At 42.0% G+C, this 24,483-nt stretch overlaps 1 protein-coding gene and 2 non-coding genes across 6 annotated transcripts; all 3 read left to right on the top strand.

Moving 5' to 3' along the window:
* The first annotated feature begins 699 nt into the window (after nucleotides 1-699).
* Nucleotides 700-21,785, top strand: adipor2 (adiponectin receptor 2). Of its 4 annotated transcripts, XR_003742596.1 has the most exons (9): nucleotides 700-836; nucleotides 6,228-6,614; nucleotides 15,959-16,120; nucleotides 17,404-17,575; nucleotides 18,930-19,116; nucleotides 19,428-19,615; nucleotides 19,703-19,896; nucleotides 20,058-20,253; nucleotides 20,406-21,785. XR_003742596.1 is itself a non-coding variant. In XM_028955475.1 (8 exons), the coding sequence occupies exons 2-8, from the start codon at nucleotides 6,537-6,539 to the stop codon at nucleotides 20,184-20,186; spliced, it is 1,110 nt and encodes a 369-aa protein (XP_028811308.1). In that variant the 5' UTR covers nucleotides 700-836; nucleotides 6,228-6,536; the 3' UTR covers nucleotides 20,187-21,785. The 4 variants fall into 4 exon arrangements, 3 of the variants coding, with proteins under 3 accessions (XP_028811308.1, XP_028811310.1, XP_028811309.1); XM_028955475.1 differs by having other exon boundaries at nucleotides 20,058-21,785; XM_028955477.1 differs by lacking the exon at nucleotides 700-836 and adding an exon at nucleotides 3,063-3,083 and having other exon boundaries at nucleotides 20,058-21,785.
* A 1,819-nt stretch (nucleotides 21,786-23,604) lies between these two features.
* On the top strand, nucleotides 23,605-23,718 carry LOC114765448 (U5 spliceosomal RNA). Its single transcript, XR_003742635.1, has one exon. It is a non-coding gene; the product is annotated as a U5 spliceosomal RNA (small nuclear RNA).
* Nucleotides 23,719-24,220: 502 nt separating this feature from the next.
* Nucleotides 24,221-24,334, top strand: LOC114765447 (U5 spliceosomal RNA). Its single transcript, XR_003742634.1, has one exon. It is a non-coding gene; the product is annotated as a U5 spliceosomal RNA (small nuclear RNA).
* The last annotated feature ends 149 nt before the right edge of the window (nucleotides 24,335-24,483 follow it).

Below are 24,483 nucleotides of genomic sequence, written 5' to 3'. Positions count from 1 at the left end.
CATCCCGCTGGATTTGGCTGGATATCAAAATGAACTAGAATTTGGCTGGGTTTCCAAGTGACAGGAGGGTGGTGGCTAAGTGCATGCCCTTACCTGACATCTGCTTCCCGTCCAGGCAGTAGATATTGAACCATGGTCAGAAGTGGTTATGTCTGTTTGTTTACTGGTTGACCTGGAAGCTCCTTCGCATGTTCACTAAAAGTCACTAAAGGGATAATGGATACGTTTGTTCACCATTTGCCCTCATCACCCCATACTGGGTCTTTTTGTATAGCCAAATTCCAGATGTTTTCTTGTTAGGTCTATAAAAATCTGCTAAGACCCTAATAAAAAAAATTCTGATTATTAGTTTTTTTTAGTACATTTGAGAATGTTTTTGTATCCTAAGTAACATTTACAAATATATCAAAGTAATCAAATTAATAAATAGATTTCTTAGGTAATTAAATAGGATGTAATGCATATTAAATGCTGATCATCACAATCTTTTGGAGCGATTTCTAAGCAGAAATGCGGAATGTCATCTTTCTTTTTGTGTTCGTGAAACGCGAAAAACAACTGGAAAACTACAACTCCTCTAAACCCTTGCAGTTTTGGTGCCGTTTCGTGGGCGGCCTTTTACCCACGTGGCCAGATCGACGCGTTTTCATTGGTCACTCCGCCCTCACGCGAGGCTCGTCACACAAACCGTCCAGCTACGACTTGACGGAATCAGGTAAAGGCGAGTCAGAGCGGAGGGACGCAATGAAACGAGTCGGGAGGTTCGGCTGAGTCGTGGTACCAACTCTTGTAACAAGGCGAACTTTGAGGACAGCGTCTCGCTGCCACCTTTCCAGGTAAAGAAAAAGAAAAAGAAACACCCCATTTACGGCACCGCGTAGCCTTGTCTTTCTCTCAGTTTTCGTCTTGTACTTCTTTTTACGCGGCAGTCTGTGTGTTTTTTTCCCCGAGTAGCATAGCGACTGTACTTCTAACAAGCTAGCTGGCTAAGCCGAGCGGACGTTCCCGTCAGCGGTCTGCCGGTCTGAGGCGCACGTAAACACGCACGCCAAGTAGTTTTACGCGCGGAGACGGCGGAACGAGGGCCGCCGCGATGTTTGAAACTCCGCTTCAGAGCCCCCGTGCCATCTTGGACTGGCAGCCCGCGTTTAGAAGTGTTGACAGCGGCGCTAGCGCCTTGTCCTGTGCCCACGGCCGGTGTAAACAAGCTCGCCGTCCGCCGGCTGGTCGCGTGGGACAGTAAGTTCCATGTCGCCCGCTTGTCAAAGCGTCTGTCATCCCGTTGTCATGTTTTTTTTTGTTTTTTTTTTTCCCTCCCCGCCAGCGGGCGTTTTGACGCGTGTGAGTCGGTGGTCGCTTTTCTTTGTTTAGACCAAAACGTGTTGTACAACACATTTTATATCCACTCGTTTTTTTTACGTTACCGCCCTTCGTATTGCATGTAACAATCAGCGTTATCTTGGGTTTAGGAAATACTTTTGCTATCAGTTAATGGTTTTTAAAAGCCTTTTTGAATACTTGGCGGATATGGTACAGTCATGACGCTGCGAAAAAGTTGCCCTGAAACCAAAAAAAAACCACCCTCTTCACCCTATTTTATTAAATACACCTTTTAAAATTAAAATACACTAGTTGCTGTTAACTGCTAGTTCACCTAATGGGAGTGCTTTTCATATTTTGTCGCTGACCTGGTGCAAATTTTTTTCTAAATATATATGCCACGTGACTGTTCTCCTTGACTTTTTACCTATTTTTATGGCCTCTATCTTAAAGCCAGACTGTAAATTTCATCCATAAAAGGCACCAGGACAACGCTTATCTACGTATCACGTCTATCATATCTACATCAACATCTGTATGTCTGTTTTATGGCAGATAATAGTTGGATAATGATGTGGAGTGTGACTGAGTTTGCGGTGACCCGGATGATGTCAGGGTCTCGTAGTTGTGAGACGTTCCTGTAAACAGGCAAGTTGCTACAGATAAAGTTCGGCTCTTATCACACCCCCCTGCCTGCAGGTACGCGGTGTTTTGGGGGGTCAGCGGGTTATTATCCTCTTATGAGTCTGAGGTCAGTACATGCAATACATACCCGAGCCAACATGACGTGTAAATGGTAAGGTTTGCTCCTGTGTCTTTAAGGTGTGTGTTTGTATCTCTTTGTCTTGATTCCAAACCATATACTGGGCGGCAGTGGTGGCCTAGGGGGTAAGGACCTTGCTCCCCGAGCACCTGTCATGCCACTGCTCAACAAGGGTGATTGGTTAAATGCAGTTGGCACATTTCGTTGTGTCAATATGTGCTGTGCTTCACAATGACAATCACTTCACTGAGAACTGCTGATGCAACTCGGATGAGGTGGAGACCCTCCCAGTTGAAACCTGTTTGGGTGCATATGTTCACAAAGGAGGAATGGGGTGCTGTAGTCTGTTTTGTGTTGCCACTAATTGTGTTGAAATTGTGTGGAGGGTGGCCTTCCTTGGCTCCACCCCACTTACTTCACTCACCCTGATCATTGCTTCAAGGGCATAGGATTGCAGTGCCGCCACATTGGATTTGAAAGGATTTCTGCAGGTGGATGTGCTCTGTCCAACCAAAATGAATTCATCATCAGACGGTATTTGCTTTAGTCAGGGACTTTGTGGATATTAAAGAACATAGCACCAACTGAACACAGAGGCCGATCAGCATGTTTCTGATGAGGCTGAAGCTGTGGTGTGTACCTCGTGGTGTTATTGGTATCACCTTGAGGTTTTAAAAGAATGATACTGGCTCCCAGTGTGGTATTGACCAATTGCCTTTATTATGTTTATTTCTTACAATGTAGTGCATTCAGTGGTTACATTTAAAAAAAAAAAAAAAAACAATAGTTTCTTTTTTGAATTGTAAGTATTGTTTACATTCTCTCTTCTGCTGCGTTTAAATTTATTTTCTTTACCTGCTGACCGTTATTCCTCACCTGTACTTTTTACAATTTTTCTCATCTAATAAAGTATTACTAACTTATCACTATGCCATGCTCATGAGCCCTTTTATTTGCAGGATCTATTTTGACAGACTGTTTTTTTATTATTGTTAAGAAGGTAAGATTCAGAGTGAAAATAATCATCTTCACAGACATCTTCACTCTTTTACAGCTGTCCTGCATTGCGCGATGCATATCCAGTTTTATTGTCCAGGCAATACGGTTTCATTCTTTGTACGATTTTTTTAGGACTCCAGCAGTTTTCACAGCCCATTACTGTTGATTGGCCTCTTTGCAGATAAATGCTCCTCCAGTTGCCCTTGGCTGGATTGATGCACGTGCTGCAATGTATGTCAGTGGTGTGTGTCTTTTGCATGAGTGCTGTGTGAATGCTGTGTTGCTGACAGGCAATGATATGCTTTTTATTTCTATTTTAAAGCATTTGTGTGTGCTTTGTTTTATTATTGGCCTGTACTCTGTGTGTGTTGAGGGGGATGTCCCCTTATGACCCACTATACCCATCTAATCCAGAGATTAGAGTCCTGCCAGGTCTTATGATGCTGCTGCAGAAGGAACAAAAGCCCAGTGTTGTGTTGTCACCTCCCAGTTTCTCAGTCCCTCCAGCCAGCAGCCAGTCACAAACACTGCCATGGTCCGTAAGAATTGCTTTTTTCTTTATTAAAAATTTGTAATGCCATAAAAATCCAGTGGAGAACTTTGTGTAGGTTACCCAGATGAATCACCCATGGGATTAATTGAGAATAATGAAAATATTACTCTTAACCTTTGTAATTTGTCTGATTGGTCCTCAACAGACGTGTCACTTTTGTTCACACAGATGAACGTCTGTCAGCTCCAAAATGATCTGGATCTGTCTAGAAAAAAAAGTGTGTTTGCCTGATTTAAGCAGAGGAAATTTTTTTTACACAACCTAAATTCAATACTATTCTTTGCAGCTGCACATAGTTTTTACAGGATTTCATTCAATATAATTCCTAAATTAGGGCTCTGTTTTCAAGTACATGAAATTTGTAGACTTCTACTTGAATAAAATAGGGGGGGGGGGGGTTGCGTTTTAAGTAGTATAATTTTAAATTTGTCAGGATGAGCCAGTTGTCTTATCACTTGTTGCATCACTTTTTATATTTGCTGAAGACTGGATGTGCCTGTTCTTGTAACATTGTAATACCAGCACCACCTGCTTTTACCCTGCAAGTAACCATATTTCTCATTGGCCGTTACAAGGTCATGTTGCCATAATGACTCCATTTTTGCCATATTTAGCATTTACCACTTATGCTGAGACTGGGGCAGTGGGGGACTGGTTGGGGCCTTGTGGTGGAATGGAAGTTCTTATACTTTCTGTATATATAAATGTGCGTGATATATGTATAAATATCATTCCTCTGAGTTATGAATCTGACAAGATCACCAAGGACCGCTGTTTGTTAGCTGGATGTTCGCTGGATGGCTGTTACTGTACTTGAAAGACTTTCCATGTCGCTTCTTATCTCCTGCAGCCCTGCTTCTGAAAAAGAGGGAAATAAATTTCATGTGACCATTGTTCTCTCTTCACCCGCAGTTTTAGCGCAGATCTGATGTTCAGAAACAGTATCAACTTTCTGGGTTTTCCACTTTTGAATGACTAGTGGTAAAACCTGATGGAGGTCCGGTTTTATGGCATGCAGAACATGCCCTTCCAGAGAGGGGGAAGGCCAATATAAGCAGCACAGACTGTCTTGTTTTTAGTGAGCATTGTTCAGCTTCAGAAACATTCTGCTTCCTGCTTGTTCGTATTTTTTTTTTGTTTGTTTTTGTCCTCTTGTTTTCTGGGGAATATGTGAATATGGATTCACATGTTTACGGCTGCTCAGCATTAATATCATGATGTGACCTTATGGTGGTGACCCATGTGACCAACGACCAGCCCTTTCTACATAGTGGTCATGTGAACTCTACAATACTAATGACATTAATCTGAAAATGTAATAAGAGCGCTGCTTACTGTAATCATACATTAGGGGATCTACCTATGGTGCTTAAAACAACTGCTTTAAAAGCTTTTATATTTTAATTCAGCATTACATATCTTTCTTTTATTACACAGTATGTATTGTAACCTCTGTGTTAGTTGTAAATGCAATACCTACTCACAATTCAAAAATAATGCTTACAGATAAATCCAGTTTATGTCCAAACCATATTAATAAAATAATTGGAGAACATTTCAGAATACATTTATGGTGTATAAAAAATGAAATGATTCATACTCCCATGAGGGTGACATCTTATTAACCCTACAGAGGCACAGTGCATCCACATGAGAAAAATAATGAATTAATTCAGAAAAACAGAGCAGAATTTTTTTTCTGGTTAATTCAGAATGATTTTTCACATGTGAATTACTCCTCTGTACCAAATGATGATACGACACTGCTGTTTTCTACAAACATTTAAAAAATATTTTGTTTCTGAATACATGATGTTTTATGTAGGGTGACAGGGTACTTTACTGAATGCATTTATGGAAACATATTCAGTATTAAATGTTTCTCTTTTGATTAAGTTTGTATGTATTTTATTGCATTGGCAAGTTTTAATTAATGATTAATAATTCAAATGGCATGAAACCAGTAGGATTTACTTGATTCTTAGGTTTGATCCATTACGGTTTTATTTTTTGTCTGCTCAACGCGCTTAAGAATTTCTAAATTAAATGTCAAAGGTGGTTTTGTGCTCATGAATGTTCTTCACATGTTTGGTTTCCTTGAACTCTAAGGGATAACTCATCCATGAACACACAATCCAAGAAATTTGAAAGCATTGGCTGTTGCCCATCCTGTCGTTGCGAAAAAGAACAGCTTGTCCTGCCTCCCAGTTGGCTGACCGTCCGCAGTGAGTGGTTAATGTCCCCACGTTCGGCAGCCTTTCAAGAGCCAGCACTATGGCCGGACCGCCTGGTCTGACCCTTTCAGACTCCGTATTTAGCCCCAGCTCACTGGTTGATCTTGGCTGAGGTATGACTTGATCTCAGACTGCTGCTGATCACATCCAGGCACAGTGGCAATTTGTTCTCTTTCGACACACTTTGCAAAGTTTTCCACTTTGAAGTTAAGCCCCTTTGTGCTCCTTTCATTGAGCACAATGCCTCAGTTGTGCAGTGTTATGTATGTGTTGTTTCTGTGTGCGTGTGTGTTTTTTTTTTGTTTTTTTTTTTTTTTGTATGTATTATTGACTTTAAATACTTGTTTCTTTCTTCCAGGTTTGATGCGCACATTGTGCCTTGGAGGAGTGTCGTGAATCAAGATTCAGTGTCCACCAGAACTCAGCCAGACCTGAGCTTCTGTGGGGTGCGTGTGCGTGTGTGTGTGTGTGTGTGTGTGTGAGTGTGTGTATGTATGTGTATCTGTATCTGTCTGTGAGAGAGTGACTGTGAGAAAGAGAAGAAGCCATTGAGAGAACAAAACTCAAGCTGGACACAGAGGAGCTGAGTGAGGGTGGGGGCACAGCCTCAGCCCTGAGACACCGGACCGGTGCTGCCACTGCCATCGCGAACGGTGACCGGTCCCCCATGAGCCCACATGAGCATCATGCTACCACGCCCTCAAGAAAAGCTGACCTCAACAGCGAACAGCCCCCACACAATGGGGTAAGAACTCCAGTTCTCCAGTTTTCCCACTTTCCAAGTTCCTTCCATTTATCATAATTGTTAAGGAAAATTTCAATAACGTTATGTATGTTTGAAGTTATCCTTAGTACAGCAGGAGCTTATAAAATATCTACATTTCTCACAACCGCTGCTGTCTGCGTTTTGAGATAAAAAGCACCTTTTAGCTAAACGAATGTGTGACCCAGGTTTTCACATCAGTCTTTCTTATGAACTGGAAATGAAACCACTCTGCGGAAAACACACATGCGGTGATTTAGGAGTATACCTTTACACCCGTGACTTGTGCAGAGGTCAGCATTTGTCAGCATTTGCACACTGACTTTAAATAAGTTCATCTTCGGAGTGTCGTCATATAAAATGACCGGTCTCTCACACCTTACTACCTCATTCTGCTCATTATCAGCACTTTAAATCAGAATTGCCTATATTTATACACACACACACACACACACACACACACACACACACACACACACACACACACACACACACACACACACACACAGCCAATATATCCCGCCCCGGGTCTCGACTTATTTGATAAGTATTAGGCAAATACTGCTAGTTTGGGATTTTATTACAGGGAGAGGGCATCTACACAGCAGCTGAAGCCTAGATAAGATAGAGTCTCGTTTAAGAATAGTTCAAACATGTGGTTCTGTGTGTGAGTGAGCGATTGCTTCTCTGACTCTTGTTGAGGCACAAGACTTGTTGGATTGTGTAGGATTCGGAATGCTTTAATCCTGTTTGCTAAATGCTGGTTTGATTGGTTTGGAAAGGCTTGGAGGATTTAAACCAGACTCGCGTGTGTGTCTCTCACGTTGAGGAAAGTCACTCTTACTTTCTCACATCGCCGTCTGTCTGTGTGCTTCCCTGTCTGATAATCCAGAAGGACATTTTATATGAGGCGCGCAAGAACTCTGCTTTATTCAGTTGAAGTCCACGTATTTGTTTTGTGGTTGCTCCCTGACACCAGCAGACAGATAAAGAAAAGTGGATTGGACTCCGGCATTGAGTTTTGGCCTGGAAGTTCAGGTGGCGTAACCCTATGCCGCCTTATCGATGTTGAGTTTGGTGTCTGTGCTCTGGTTGGCCGCCGGCAGTCGTGGTGTGATTTGGCCAGACAGGATGTGTAAACTGATCTGTCAACGGTTGAGGATTTTTTTTTTTTTTTCCCCACTCTCGTTTTTTTTTTTCACTTATGTGTTTCCATCTCTTTTCTTTTACTCTCTGCCTGTTTGTCTCTGGCTGCTTTATGAATTCCCTCCTTGCCCAGGAGACCAGAGTTATTGAAGCTCCTGCCTCAGGCTCTGCAGCTGGCAATGGTGGTCAACACAGAGTTTTTAGATATGTGAAGAGGTGTAAAGTGCTTGTGGGTATGTCTCTATCGAAAGGTCTTGTCTCAGGACCAGACTGTTAAAAAACGAGTGGTGTATGTTTTGCCCCGTTTATCACGTCCAAAGGACAGTGAGGTTTACCTTTTTACTTTTACCATGGCAGCTATGAGAACTGAACCGGTAGGTTTCACATTTGATTTTTAGTTCGAACAGTGAGGATTGACATAGTGGGTATTGAAACGGAGTGTAAGAATATATATTTAAAACAACCCAACTTCTCTCTGTGCCTCTAGTCAAATTAGGCTGTACGTAATGGAACACCACACCCTGTCAATAGTTCTTCTTTCATGGTGGTGTAGGGTTTTAAGAATGGCTGACTGCCGTCCCAGTTAAAAACATATATTTGCACAACATTTGCATCAGGAGCTCCTGTCATTACTTCCTGGCCTCTTCATAAGAACTCTAACTAACAGGGTTGTGGTTATGCAGGCCCGGCCAGACTTACTTACACACAAGGCGAGTAAATAGATCATCAGTTTAACCTTTCACCTACATCCACCAAGCTGGACTGTGGGACATGCAGTCTTTCGTAAATGTAATTTAGTGACATTCTCAGTTCAATGTTCTTTAGTGGTAATTACTACCGACTAGATAATTGTCTGTGTGTGTGTGTGTGTCTACTCCTATGTTCCTCTTAATTGCGGTATTGACTGGTACACACTCTGTGTCTGATGTGTACCTGCTTTCCGCATGCTGATTGGCACAGAAGGCAGCATCCCGCATTGAGTTTGGCACATGCAGGTTTGGAGCCGGTGTGGTGACCACAAGCGACCGGGGTGCAGCCAAGCTGAGGCGGTAGCGTGACGAAATGGATAGAAAGAGTGAACTTCAGCAATTCATGCACATATGAAATCCTCTGTCTGGTAGGCGTATGTATAAGTTAAAATGATCCCCCTTGAGGGACACTCAGACTGCCTCAGTGGGATGGCATTTTACCACTTCCTGTTCCCAAGAGATTCGCCAAGTCTGACTACTTTCTTTTTTATTCTTCCTCTGTCTTGCGGTTCTCTCAGCTCTGTGGTGTATTTCTCACATTTTTACTACAGTGAAGTTTGTATCTAGTCCGGTCTCTGCAGGATGGCCCTGGTTTTTCTGGGAAAACAGCATGCGGTGCTGTTTATGGCACTGTGTGGTTTTTATACTGATATCTGGGGGACTGTGCCCAATAGGCAATAGCATGTGCATAACTGCATTTGGATTCTGTTTATTTATTTATTTATTTCATTATTACACACCATATGGTGGCCAAACAGTTCCCCTGTTTCAGCACCAAGAACATAGTTGTTTTTTTTGTTTGGCCATAATTCAACTTGTACTGTAAGAGATTAATTTTCATCTCTTAGTTTATTTTAGTTTAGTTTAGTTCACCCTCTGTCTGATATAAGGACCTTCCCTCCTGCTCCTGAATAAATACGGCGTGGAGCTTGTCCCTGAGACCTACGGTTTTACTTCTCCCAAAAGGCCTCCGTCACATGCGTTCAGCTGAGGCACATGGAGGTAAGTCTGTACAAAGGTCACCGCTTTGGCAGAGAGTGCACATGGAACATGTGACGTTTAGAAAGGGGCAGGCTGACCGTTAAGGGGGGCGCGCAGTTCGGCCAAATATGCCCACGAAGTTCAAAAGAGTTAACTCATTTTTTTTTTTTTTTAATTAGTTTTCAACTTCTGCTCCTCAAACAAAGTGCTAAGCAGGTCTCTGGTCTTACGAGGGTCCTCTCTGTGGCTTTTTCTGAGCAGCTTTCATCTTCAAAGGGCCAGTAAACGGCACGCTGATCGCTCCCCTTTAACCGGCCTTCGGGGCATCAACATGGCTGACTTAATGCAGAGTTTGTTTTGCTCAGCAGACACCCACTGACTTGCGTGTCAGGAGGCTCAGCCTCTGTGGATTGGAGAGTATAGAGAAGCCCTGAGAGACCACGCTCTAAATCAGACCCTGCAATCGCTGCACCAAACCCCTTATTTGCCCTATAATAGCTGCAGCTTTCTTCCACACACTTCTGAAAATGCACAACTCTTATCTGATTGTGGGGTTGTGTGACTCCATCCGGTGTCACAAATTTGTGATTAGACGCAAGGGCCATGTCTGTAAGGCCAGATAAACTTCTCATTTAAAAAAATGACAGGAACATGGGGTTTCTTGGAAACCTTGTGTATTTTTGAGGACTTTGTAGTTAAAGGCTGTGTGTCTTGCTGGGCCTTCCCATAGTTCTACTGTGAATTTATGTTTGTTAGTTGTTATTATTATTTCTTATAGATAGATAGAGACATTTTCTTATATATATTGATGACATTATTTTCAACCAATAAATCTTTCTTATTAATTAACTTAAATTTAACTTTGGATCTAAAGAGTTAATATAGATAGTATCAGTATATGTGATATTAGATCAATGTAAAGTATGTGGTTTAGTGTGTGTTCTATGGCTTTAGATTGTCTAGCGAATCATGTACAACCTGTTGAGTTATGCTTCCAACCCTTCACTGTGAGTCTCTTATCTCAGGACAAGAGCATTGGGTTTCATACTCACACTCACACTCAGAGTGAGACCATAACCTGATAGGAATAAGTACCTTGAGACTTTGGCTTGTTTTTCGTCGTGTTATCTTATCGTCCTATATTGACCATTGCCGGGTGGGACAAACCCATGTATGACAATCTTGAATGAAACTGGCGCCAATGGTAACTGTAGTCATGACATTAAAATACAAATGTATTCTCATGTACGTTGTGTGTGTTTTTGTAGTTTGAATGCTTGTTGTATGTGTGTGTGCGTTTAATGTGCCTCATGCACTTCTGTGGTTGACCTTTTCTTTTTTTAAATGACCACCAGTGCAGGCGTAGTCTTGATTATTTTAGAGAATGCAAGAGAACCAAATGGGGTGTGTCACCTGTGTCTGTGTGTCTGCATTTCCTGGTAGTTTTCCAGAAGGTTATTTTGGCTTCTACCTTTTAAACAGCAGAACATTGATTCGTGGAAGGCCTGTACATTGAGTACACTACTGAGCCTCCAGGGCACTCCAGAGAGCTCCACTCCCTGTCGGCATGCCATTCCATTGGAGTCAAGACTCCAGTTTCTGGTGCTCCAAAAATCCTTGGAGTTGGGTAACACTGCCCGTCGGCCGTGGCCTTTGACATATAGCACTCACGTGCTGTTAGGCTCTCTAAAGTGGTTAGGTAAGAGAGCGTGATGTGACCTAGTCTAAAATGCCTCTTAAAAAGGAGTGGTCAGCATTCCTCTGTAACTTTGTGAAATGGCCTCGCCCATTTTTAGGTGTGACCATTTTTAAACCCTGCATGTGATGTGCTATTACATTGAAACATCGCAGTTAGGCCATTATCAAACCACCTGGCATATCGTCCTGCTCATATGAAAACAAGTTTCATTTTAAAGATTCAACAAAAGGGAATTTGATTGCATTATTTCCTGTAAAGTAATGTAAAGTTGGTTGAAGCAGTATATTGCATTTTGTACATGGTTATTTCCCGCTCTTGACTAAATGACCCACTGTATCATTTTCCTTTTCCATTAAAATATTTGAGGTCACAGATTGAGGGAGGGAATCATTTAAACTGGCTGATCTGACATGTGTCTGGGTTCAATATCAAATATTGAAAACAGTAGTAGTAGTTTTTAATTCTGAAAGCTGTGTGTGTACAGATTGGCTTATCTGTGTCTGACCACAGATCAAACAGTCCCGTAGTCTTTGTGTGAATTCCTTTTCAGAGCAGAATTTTGCTCTGCTGCAACAATTAATACATTAGTTCACGTTCTGTGGCATCTTCTAGGTTTTCTTTGAACCTAATCCTTTAGCCTGATTCAGATCATTGTTAGTCACATTGTCATTAATCATTAATTGATGCATTGTGGGATTAGGACACGAATCAGAACAGCCTAACCTCCTTCCAGTGGGAGCCCCGGCAGTTTGGAGTTGGATTACAGTGGCTAATGGGATCAGAGTTTCGTCTGTAGGAGTAATGCAAGGAGAAAACAAATCAATAGCTAATCATGTCCGTCGGCCTTGTTTGTTCATAATGCAGGCGGTGGTTGAGTCCGAAAGAAGAAGAGCGCAGCCTCGTGCACGGGGTCTATTTATAGTGCTCATGTCGTCGTTTAATAGAAACCCGTTAGGCTGGCAGGCTGCCGTTATCAGTGCCAAAGTCTTTGTGCGTGAGGAATGGACAGAACCGCTGCTAATTGCCGGAGAGTGGTTTTATACAGGAGCGAAGTGTCAGTTTAATGTGCCATATGTGGGATGTTTAATCTGCTTGAAAAGAGCTGAATTCATTACGGTTTTTGGAGGGGTGCTTATTAATTCTCTTGCATTTTTGCTGACTGAAGGCGTACACTTGAGCAGGTGGCGAGAGTCTTAGATCTGATTGGTTTAAAGCGCGTGGGAACCAAGCTTCTTAGTCATCGCTGTCGCTGCCATTCTGATGAGCATCTGTTGTGAATTTGTTAGTCCAGATTATTAGAGGAGCCGCGGCACAGACTTGCATGTGTGGGCGACCATGTATTCGTCACCGTATGTGTGGCTAGTGGGTGCTTAGTGCATTTACCCACCGAATAGCGTTTGGGACGTTTTTTTGTTTGTTTTTTTTCTTTCTCATTACACTTTTATTGTCTATTCTAAAGGCAGCCTATGAGAGAAGAAGCACAAACAAACACAGCGGCTGCAGCAATGTGAGCAAGGCACTAACCCCATTTTACCTGTAACTTGTGATCTAAAGTTTCTGTAAACCTCGCCTCGCCTAAAATATGTGATGTAAGTGGTTGATTATGCTCCTTCGTAACGTGGGAGGAGGGTGCTTGTGCAGAGTAAATGGCCGCGCCTGTGTGGGTAATTGGACTTGAATGGTTTGACTCTTCACGGCCTCCTGAAAGGCGTCCTGTTCGTGTTCCTCTGGCTTCTGCGCCGTTACAGCCACAGCTGCTGCCTTCAATGTAGCCTGATGGCAAATTACATATGAAAAGAGTTTTTTTTTTTTTTTTTTTTTTTTTTTTCTTTTCTTCTTCCCCCTCCCCTCTTGTCACCCCATGATCTTTTTGGAGTCTCTCTTCTTAACATGAAAAGCTAACTTCATACATACCATTCACTCCAGGATTTCACAGGCTTTTTATGGAATTGTTACCACCTTAAATCATTTCCCATGTTTTTTTCTTTTTCATAAAAAATTTCAATACAAAAATGTATTCGTTTGTCACCTGAGTGGAATCTTTACAACCAGAACCAAACAAGTGAGTGGTGGCATGCAGGAGCCAGAAAGGTTATAAGGCCATGCAGATTTGCATTTGCAATGTTATGAACGCAGCATTGCAAAATCCTGGAGAGACTGACATGCTGCATGCTCACAATGCCTCACACACTGCACGTACCCCTCTGTTTAGAAATCAGAAATATGTCCTTTAGGTCATTTGTGAATGTGTGCTTTTTTTTATGCCTCTCTCTTTCTATAACACCCCCTACCCCCTTTTGATAGTTCTTTTGTCCTCTTGCTTTTTCATGCCGGGTCGATGAGGCCTGCAGCTGTCTCTCTCTCTCTCACACACACACACACACACACACACACACACACACACACACACACACACACACACACACACACACAGGAATTGTGTAGATCACATATTGTCGTTGTTTTATACTGTTGTGCTTGAGAGACACCAACCAAAACAGGGCTCTATATTAACTTTTTGCACTGGTGTGCCCCTAATTTTTTTTTTTTTTTTCATTTTTCAGGTTCACGTTTTCCCTTTTTTTTTAAACCACTGTGCATATAGGCAATATTGACTTGTAAATTATTTAATTTCAACCTAGTTAGCAAAGTTCTTTATTTGAATCACAATTCTACAAGAAAGGTAACTTACTTGAACATATGTTTGTGCTTAAAGTGCTTCACTGAGCTGAAATTAAAACAAGATAAATTAAATAAATTAAAGAAAATCTGACTTAGAAGTGCAAGTGTTTTCAGGGCTTGAACTTGATAATGATCTGGGCCTGATGATCTGTTTGCTGCTGAGGAGCAGAAGGCAGTGGGGACACTGGGCCGGTACATTTATCACTGCACGTCATGTGTTTTATAGATGTGTTATGCCTTTTCTGTGTATAATTTCTATCATTTTACTCTGGCTTGGCCGGTATATGCACAGTTGTACTTGTCTGACTCAGGTCAGTACAGGAATATCTGGACCACGGAAACTCGGGGGCGGTCCTCACCTTTCCCGATTGCTGACTGGTTCAGAATATGCCACGACCTAATGATTGGTTGTTGCGTAAACCACATTGAGTTTCCAGAAATTTCACTTCCCCGAACGGCTTTTTTTTTTTTTTTTTTTTTTAAGAAGCACCATTTAAAAATTAGGTTGTATGCGTGACCAAATTGGTCGCACTGTAGAACCCTGCAAAATCAAGTTCCCTGTGTGTGTTCACTTACATAATTGCCCAATAAACACTATTCTGATTCTGATAAATGCTACAGATAACTTCCTCTATTACCATCTGTTCATAATGAAATGAGTTTGGTGGAAGTTGACCTTCACTTACACTCCTGTACTGCAGTGTTGGTGTGGAACACAGTGTATAGACCTTGAGGAGATTAACAGTCCATGACATGGCAATAATGGTCTACACTCACTCACTCACTCCCTCACATACGGTGTGCACTCTGCCTTGCAGCCAATGTTGGACACAGGGTTAGTCATGCATTATAAATATAGTTGTGTGGGTCATCTGGCCCTTATCTTGTTTCTTAGAAGCAGTCATTTTTGTTTTTTTTTTCGTTAAGTAAAATGCTTTCTCCGTTCCTCATACAGAACCTAGAGCATGTCACTGATTGATGCAGCTTGCTTGTCCTTCATAAAGAGAAATCTATATTTTTATGTATTTTGCATGCTTTTCTCGATATGATTTTGTGCTTTTAAACGTGTGTTTTGTGGGTCTTGCCGAGTCTTTCTATGAGTCCTTGGCCCTCACGCTGCTGTAAGAATGTGAATGTGGCCTCCACTCAGCTTTCAGACAGGGCCTTCAGTCAATAGAGCAGGATGCATTGGAGAGGCTCATCATTGACAAGCACAGATGTACCGGAAAGCCACTTTCACCCTCCCCTGCTCTCCCCGTGCACCCAGCCGGGTTCTGCTGTGCAGCCTCACGGTTCCACTGGTAGGAGCAAGTGGTCTAACACCACCTCCTCCAGGTCATATTACAGCAAGCGATAACGTTAGCCTTGTCCTTCTGCATAGGTGACACAATTCAGGCTTTGTTTCCCACAGCTTAGTCTCTTGAAGTTAATCTTCTGTGGGAAGCTGTGTGGCACCTGCAAATTTGCACTAATGCCGCGTCAATGTTCATTACTGATACGCCCAGCAGAGCCGGTAGACCGTCCTGAGCGGCTTAAGTAAGGTCTGTTAATGTGTTCCTCTATTCTAGCTTTCCCTTTCACCTCCACTCTGTCCCCGCCTGGTCTGTTGAGGCAAACGGGGATAGACCTGTTGTCCATTGACTCGGGGTATTTAAATAAAAAAATAAATACAATTTTAAAGCCCAGTTCTGCTGCTCTTTAACCTACTTACTATTTATTCTCCTCAGTTCCTGCTCAAATCACAGGTGGTGCTTCCTGAGCGTGCTGGCATTGCTGCTGATGTGTGTTCTCTGCAGTTCCGCTGATGGATAATTGTGTGTTTGGTGTATTCATCTGATCAGCCCTCTGCCCCACTGTGGATTTGTTGTTATAATTGTGTGCTGTACAACAGGGAAATGTATAGCAGGATCAGATCCCCTTCTGCATTTCTGCTGGAAAAATGCCATATGCGAGGTCACAGAAATCAATGCAATATTAATTAGAGCCTAGTATGGCTGTGTGCTGTGGGCCATGTTTGCCAAGATGGTGCTTTTATAACACCACCGCTTTCTTTCTGCTTGGATTGACAGAGTATGCCGGGGAGTGAGGAGCAGGAGGCAATGGAGAAGACCGTAGAGGAGGAGGGAGATGAGGAGGTGGAGGAGAGGAACACCGATGAAGGCTTTATGGCCATGGCACCCTTGCTACAGGCCCACCATGCCATGGAGAAGATGGAGGAGTTTGTGCACAAGGTGAGCCCAGAAGCACAAACACACACGCTACGAAGCGTCCGGTGCAGTCGGAGTGGTCATCACAAATGTTCACAACCTTAATATTGAAGTTGGTATGAAATGCCCAAGATGCTGCATTTTGATCATTTATTTGCTGGTTTGGAGATGCAGTAGTTGCAAAATGTCTGCCTACCCCTGCTGTAAGATTGCACAAGTCTGTTGCAGCAGAATTGCACCACTTGATGTCCATAGTGTCCTTTGAACAGCATTATGCTTATTCCTAACCCTTTTACATGTTTGTGCCACACATTATTAAAAATGTCTTAATTATAATCTATTGATTTAAATGTGTGGCCCAAAAGTCTTAGCAATGCTGATGCTTGTTTTCCTCAGAAGAACTCAAAAGCACTCAATGTGTTGGACTCACTATTCTTGCTCCAGCAAGATGTTATGTATGAGATTATATTATAGTAGAATTTGAACCATCTTCCATCATACCATGTTATATTAACGTAGGGCATATCAATGCTCTCACACAACCACATGAAATAAAATACATTAGCAAGTACATTTTTACATTTCATCAATGTGATTGAATCAGTGTGATGTTAATAAGACTTTTTTTTTATATCAAGACTTTTTAAATGGTGTCTGTCTCCTTTTTACTGCTGTAGAGAAGCAGCGCTGTAGATGGCAGGTACAGTGCTTGCAGAAAGTAGAAATTAGTATTTATTTATTTATTTTAGCTCTGTCAGAAACAGATCAAAAAAGAGAAGGAGCTATTTTAGCTTCATTACTTCTATTTCTGTTTTGCCAAGTCTGTGGACATGAAAATACGTGTTGAGGGGCAGAACAAGGTTCATAGTGAAAGGGGGGTATAAACAAAAAGTAAATACTTTGGAGCCAATTAATGGATCTTGGATCTTGAATCCTATCCTGGTTTTCATTTCTTCCAGGTAGTTATTTAACAGTTTTTCATACAAAGGCTTTACAGGGAAGGGAAGCTGGGAATAGCTCTGAATTCCACTCAATACTATTAATGCACTAGAATTATAAATCTGTGTAATTAAAGTCAAATTCATATCCTGAGTATTCCTCTGGTCCAGGAGGACGTGGAGAGTTTTCAATTTGTGCTTTGCCCTCCCTCATTTAAAGGGTAATTACTTCAGAGATGCTCGTCGTAATTACAATCAGAGACTAAATGACTCCGGCTTTTGATAAGTAGAAGGCTCTGTGAGGGAGACTTCAGGGAGTGGCTCTGTTGAGGGGGTCTTTTAACTCATCTACCCACCTTTACTGCTCAGGTTTGGGATGGAAGATGGCGCCTTTTTCCTCATGACGTGCTACCCGATTGGCTGAAGGACAATGACTTCATAGTTCATGGGCACCGGCCGCCCATGCCCTCTTTTAGAGCCTGCTTCAAGAGCATCTTCAGGATCCACACAGAGACAGGCAACATCTGGACACATCTGCTTGGTAAGAGATGCACAATCATCACAATAACAGGACACACACACATAGAATAATATGTAGGTCTAACAATCATACTAAACATATTAACAGCTGCCTTAAAAATCTCTTCCACACCCTCATGTGTTCTTGCTGCACCTTGGCTGTAGTGTAGTGAAAGTAAAGTGTACCTGTGTTGAGCTGTGGCACCAGGCCATTTAAAACTAAAAACTTGGGAAAGAACAAAGTGTGCAAATAGCTGTTCCAGTTGGTTAACAGATGCACCTCTGACATATGCTGAAATGAAATCCTTGAGGATTTTTATTTGCTGAAGACATTTATTTTTTTCTTCTGACAAGTGCTCTGATCACAACAGGCTGCTGCTAGAAGCTGTGGTCAGAACAGATGCTGTAACCACTGATGAGTGAAATGATAAAGCTGTTTCTACTGCCAAATTCTTGGAGATTTTGCAGAATACATATTGCACAAACTACTAGAATTTTGAATGCAATTACAGTAATTAAGCTTTGCCATCAGGCTGTATTTTATTTGAAAACTCAAATGATTTTTAAGGTGATGTTAATGTAAAATAAATAAATAAAGAGAATCTGGGTTGTTTGGACTAGGTTTTTGACAAGTTTTAAAAAATGGCATTGTTCATGTAGTGTATTATATCATTGTATGTTTTTTATTGAGCCATCCCACAACTGCTTCTGCTTAATAAATGAATTCCAGATAGCACTGTATCTGCTTATTAAAAGCTAATAATCTCCTAGTTGTGTTCCCTTTACCTTTCTGCCCCCTAGTGGTCAAAAATATCTGTAGCGGTCAAAAATATCTCAGCATTGTCAGTCTGCCAGAATTATATTTAAATCAATTAATAAAGTATATAATAAGGCAATGAACAAACATTAAGGGCTTTTTGTTATGCTGGTCTGTGAATATGGCGCATATTTCAGACTGGTTATTAAGGTTCAAACAGCTGTATTGATTGTTTTATTGATTCTTAGACAGCGTCTAGTGCCCTTACTTGGCCTCCAGCATTCACGTGTACGTCGTTTTATTTCCCTTGTGTTTTTCCAACATAACGCATCTTTTTTTCAGTCATGTGACCAGAGGTCAAAGAATCAATAAAAATTCCGGATTTTCATTAAGACCTCACACGTTTTTTTTGTAAGTCATTAAACTTGTGGTATTTGCTTAACTTCTGAGAAATGCTGTGAGTTTGAATGGGCACCTTGTTTTGAACACTGTCAAAGACTGACTGATGAGATAATGATTTTACCCTCGAAAGAAGTCTATATTATTGAAACATTTAGTTAATATCTCTCTCTCTCTCTCTTTTTTTTTTTTTTTCCTTCTTTCTTTCTTTCTTTTGCAGGATGCCTGTTCTTCTTGTGTTTGGGGATCGTGTACATGTTCAGACCCAACATATCCTTCGTGGCACCGTTCCAAGAGAAGATAGTGATTGGGATGTTTTTCTTGGGTGCTATCCTGTGCCTGTCCTTCTCCTGGCTCTTCCACACGGTCTACTGCCATTCAGAAGGCGTCTCCCGGGTTTTTTCAAAGTAAGCGCAGTCTGCAGGACTCTCCGCTCAACAGCACCCCTTAAAGTAGAGATCAACTAATAAAACCAGAGAGGTGGGCCGCAGCCACGGGTCTCCAGTGCTGTATTGATTATTCCTTTATCACAGTCTGCCTCGTGTGATGGACTATAGGGCCGACTTGGTGCTCGTTCTCTTCTCATTATTCATCAGGCTGCCAATAGTGTTTAGAGTCTGAGTGAAATTGGCCTGCAGATGGACGGCGCAACAACGCGTGTACCAAGCGAGTGTATGGGCCGTGCTGATAAAGGTGTTCCCCTTTTCTCCCTCTGTAGGTTGGACTACTCCGGCATAGCCTTCCTGATCATGGGGAGCTTTGTTCCGTGGCTATACTACTCCTTTTACTGCTCACCACAGCCTTGCTTCATCTACCTTATAGTCATCTGCGTCCTGGGCATCTCAGCCATCACCGTCTCACAGTGTGACTTCTTTGCCACGCCTCAGTACCGTGGCGTCCGAGCCGGTAAGGGTCTGTGCGTTACAACCGTGTGTCAGGAAGATGTGTCCGTGCAGGTTCCATTGTTTTTATGTCTTCCTCTCTGTGGCTTAGGTGTGTTTGTGGGACTGGGTCTGAGTGGAGTGGTCCCCACGCTGCACTTTGTCATCTCAGAGGGCTTCCTGAAGGCTACTACCATAGGCCAGATGGGCTGGCTCTTCCTCATGGCCCTCCTCTACATCACAGGAGCCTGCCTGTATGCTGCGCGTATCCCTGAGAGGTTCTTCCCTGGGAAGTGTGACATTTGGGTATGAACACACATTTACAACACAAACAGATAATTAACATAAATAGAATAAAAATGTTAATATTGAGGAAGTGTCTGAAAGAGTGTGCGTGTTATTGAGCTTAGTGATTGCCGGTCGTTGGGTACAGAGTCCAATACGTTTTTGTGCGTTCGTCCCTGCAGTTCCACTCTCATCAGCTGTTCCACGTGCTGGTGGTTGCGGGGGCGTTCGTGCATTTCCACGGCGTTTCCAACCTACAGGAGTTCCGCTACACGGCCGGGGGAGGCTGCGCCGAGGACAGTGCCCTGTGAGCGCCCAACCGCCCCCCTCAGTGCCGACACACCACCGGGGGCTGCACAAGCTCCTCAACACAGCGCTGTGAGCTGCACCTCTTCTCCCCATACGCATGGGCAAACAGAGAAGGGAAATGATAAATGGCAGAGGTCTCTTTTTAATAAACTACCTATGTCTTTCTTTTCTCACTCTCTCTCCCTTCCATCGGTCTTTATTATTCTGCGCCATGGTGACAGGCTGAGACTTCTTTCACTACAGTGGAATTTTGAAGTTTGTCCTCCTCAACATTATAAGACTGACACTTCTGGAGTATTAGAGGAGAAATGTTATATTCCAAAAGAGGGGAAAATATGTGTGAAATGTGGACTTTTCTTTCCCCCCCATCTGTGTGGAAGGGAAGCGGTATTAGCAGCTTTTAAACTTTTCCTTTTTCTTTCTGTAAATAAGATTTCTAAATTTGGGTTATATATTTGTATGAAATATATATTAAAAGACAAAAAATATTAAAATAATTCTATGACATGTTTAATCAGAATGGTATTAGGAGGTTCGTCTCCTCTCAGACTACATTTAGAAGCAAAAGATGTTAAGGGGCGAGATGTGTCAGTGGTCCAGGAGAGAAGGGCTGTTCCTGATGTGTAACGCTGAATAGTTCAGCAAGTCCCGATAGTTCTTCAGAGCAGAGCAGTATAATCTTCGTGCTCATTTCTGTCGGTGTAGTGCAGGACCTCCTCGTCCGGAACAAGCTGCTGACCGGCAGTGACCACCCTGGTGGTGGCCGCTCTCGTAAACGAGCAGCAGCTTGTGTCCAGTCGCTCGTACTGGAGGTGAGATGAGGAAGGTGCCATGTTGTGTGACATCTGGAGTGACCGCCTCCATTTATGGCTAACAGCTGAACAACATACAAATCAAGACAAGTGTGCGTTTGATCATACCAAAATTCAGTTTTCATTTATATTTTGCTATAAATCATCGTCATATACAAAGAAACATGGGTTTGCTTTTTCTTTTCCTGGACCTCGCAAATGTATTTTGAAAGTATTCCTCTAATTTTATTTGAGTTGGAGAAAAAGCCAAAAATCGAGCGTTGGACACTATGCGCTTTAGAGGTTATTATGCTTTGGTGGAACACACACACCACACAGCTCACCAAGGGCACCAAACCTGCAGCTCCTGTCGGGATTGGAACCTTTATCAGCAGTGGGTTTTTGTCACTGGAGTGCCATCCACACTTGGCTTGGCTCGGTTTTGTACAGCGTTCCTCCAGAAACTCAGGTGATCGGACGAGCAGCAGAATCTTAGCGATCAGTGACCATCCTCTCTCCTCTCTGTGCTTTTGAATTTCCTCTCTTCTCTTGTCCAAATCAGGGCACCACTTTCAACCTTAGCCCAATCGAGGCCTTGGCTTATAGAGTGAGGAATTTCGGTTGATGGAGACATTAACGGGAGTTTTAAGTTTGATTTATTCTATTTTTTATTGTTATTAATTTATTTCTCATGGCTTTTTGGGAAGTGTGTAGTGTTTAAAGCACACAAAATTCTCATGAGTGTGTGAATGATTGCAATAGACTCTTTATATCTGCTGTATTGTTCTAATAAAAGTTTTTTTGAATCCATTTCTCTAGTTTTGGTGATTTTTCAGTTAAACCTCATGTTGTGTTTGTTCGGACTTAATGTCTTTTTCACAAATTGCTTTCAGTTCACTCAAATGGCAAATGTTAAACCAATCAAATACCATGCCTAAAGGCTCAATTCATACATTTTTAGCATTGATTTGTAATAAAAATGAATTGCTATTGAATGTGTGTCATTTTCCACTGATTCCACATGATTTCTCCTATGTTAACATATAGTAAAGGCCAAAATTTGGACACACCTTCTCATTCAATGTGTTTTCTTTATTTTCATGACCATTTACATTGGTAGATTCTCACTGAAGGCATCAAAACTATGAATGAACACATGTGGAGTTATGTACTTAACAAAAAAATGTGAAATTAGTGAAAACATGTTTTATATTCTAGTTTCTTCAAAATAGCTGCCCATTTTCTCGATGAGCTTCAAGAGGTCGTCACCTGAAATGGTTTTTCAACAGTCTTGAAGGAGTTCCCAGAGGTGTTTAGCACTTGTTGGCCCCTTTGCCTTCACTCTGCGGTCCAGCTCACCCCAAACCATCTGGATTGGGTTCAGGTCCGGTGACTGTGGAGGTCAGGTCTCCACTTTTTGTTAACTACATAACTCCACATGTGTTCATTCATAGTTTTGATGCCTTCAGTGAGAATCTACCAAACTAAATGGTCATGAAAATAAAGAAATCACATTGAATGAGAAGGTGTGTCCAAACGTTTGGCCTGTACTGTACATATTAAATATGTAGCCTAGAAATGAAAGTTTTGTGCTGTTCTGTGCATGAATGTACCCATGCTAAAATGTTTTTGTTAACTCTTACAGTGAATGTGTGTGTGTGTGTGTGTGTGTATATATATATATATATATAAACGTAACCTGTACTCCGCAGTGTCTGAAAGTTGAGTCCAGGCAACTGGACTTCTTTCTTTAAGGGAGAGACGTTTCATTTCAATCCCTCAGATTGACAAAGTTCTGTGGAACTTTGAAACGTCTCTACCTTAAAGAAAGAAGTCCAGTTGCCTGGACTCAACTTTCAGACAATTTCACCTGGATGACTGAGAATGTTAACTGATGTTCTTCATGGTAGTCTCGATTTCTTTCTACTCAAAGTAATTTACGAATTTACGATCATGTAAGGAATCATTTTGAAGGTTGTTGAGTGGGATTTGATGTCTGGAACTGTCTGTTTTTGGAGAATACTGTAAAGGGCTGGTCTAATGTCCGTCGTGTTGTAGTTGTATCGATTTGCGTGTACTTGCGTGTGTCCTTGCGTCGCGTATAAAGAAGCGTCATGTTCTCTATGTCTTAATTTACAGATGAATTAAGTATGGATGCATTTAAAGGGTTACAGTTTGGCGTGGTTTTTATTGTTCTACGCAGAATATCTCTGCACGTGGTGAGGAAGATGGTTTGGAATTCTCGTGTTCGTGGTAATGAAAAAAGCGCGTTCTGTCTCATATGTTTACACGATAATTATACATTACAAATTGTACATTATTACACGAGAACTGAAAACACGTGTTTCCTACAACATTTCTGCTTTTAAAATTAGACAAAAAGCAAAGGCGGGAGCTCCGCCGACTTCCCAGAAGGCGCTGCGTGAGCCTCGCGCGTGTAAACCGCTTACAAAAAACAAGAATTAAACACGTAAACAGCACGTTTTGAGATGAAATGTAAACGTTTGGCGACGTTTAAGCACGTCGGTCGTTTTTCTTGATTATGAATTTGCGTGTGGTTTATAAGCCCCGTCTCGGTGTAGAGTAGTGGGATCGGTGGCGCTGTTACTCCAGGCTGTGGAGGGTCAGTACACTCTGAGTTCTCTTCAACTCGTATAAATCTTTCGCCTTTTACTAAAGATTTCCGTGGAGAGGACTAGCATGAGTTTTTAACAATTTTTTGATGCCCTGCGCAAGCGGGGCTTCCTATGACTGTTCAATATAAAAGTTAATATGGTTCTTTTGCCTGAATTGCGATAGCACTAAATCTGCCCAATCGGTCATAAATTATCATCTAGTTACCATAATATGAAACTTAGACATCGTCATCATCTTGATCACTTTCTCTGAAAACTTTTAAAGTAACTATATTAACAAACCTATTGAGGTATAAGGCTGATTCAACTATAATCTTCTCAGTGTGGGAGGTGTAATGTCTTGTTCTGAACTGCAGCTTTTTATTATGCCCTGATGTTCTATTCTTAATTGCGTCACCACAATTCCACAGTAAACAGTCCACATAATAAAACCAATAAAAATGTGAATTAACAAATTACAACAATAATAGAAGCATATGAAGCATTTGTCGTGATGTTTGTGGGTTTTTGTTTTTTGAACATCTCTTTACATTTTTTGTCGGTGAGCCCCGTCTCGGTGTAGAGTAGTGGGATCGGTGGCGCTGTTACTCCAGGCTGTGGAGGGTCAGTACACTCTGAGTTCTCTTCAACTCGTATAAATCTTTCGCCTTTTACTAAAGATTTCCGTGGAGAGGACTAGCATGAGTTTTTAACAATTTTTTGATGCCCTGCGCAAGCGGGGCTGTTTTCTCAGTAAAATGTGAAGATTTCTCAGCGGAGTATATTTTCCTCCATCTCTGCGCGTCTTTGTAGAAGGCGGCGGATGGTATTGCGAGCCTCGCTGTTCTCCGAAGCAGCAGCGTGTGTTAGGCCGCGTTTCTTGGTGTGATGAT

The sequence above is a fragment of the Denticeps clupeoides genome, chromosome 15 (assembly GCF_900700375.1).
Source record: "Denticeps clupeoides chromosome 15, fDenClu1.1, whole genome shotgun sequence".
In the NCBI taxonomy this organism is placed as follows: Eukaryota; Metazoa; Chordata; class Actinopteri; order Clupeiformes; family Denticipitidae; genus Denticeps; species Denticeps clupeoides.
Note: the sequence above shows the minus strand (reverse complement) of the source record. Positions and strands in the feature narration are given on the sequence as shown.

Coding starts and splice junctions, on each gene's coding strand:
- adipor2 (XM_028955475.1), top strand. CDS start 6,537: ATGAGCCCACATGAGCATCATGCTACCACGCCCTCAAGAAAAGCTGAC. Junction 6,615..15,958: donor AACAGCCCCCACACAATGGG/GTAAGAACTCCA, acceptor TTGGATTGACAG/AGTATGCCGGGGAGTGAGGA. Junction 19,117..19,427: donor GTCTCCCGGGTTTTTTCAAA/GTAAGCGCAGTC, acceptor CTCCCTCTGTAG/GTTGGACTACTCCGGCATAG.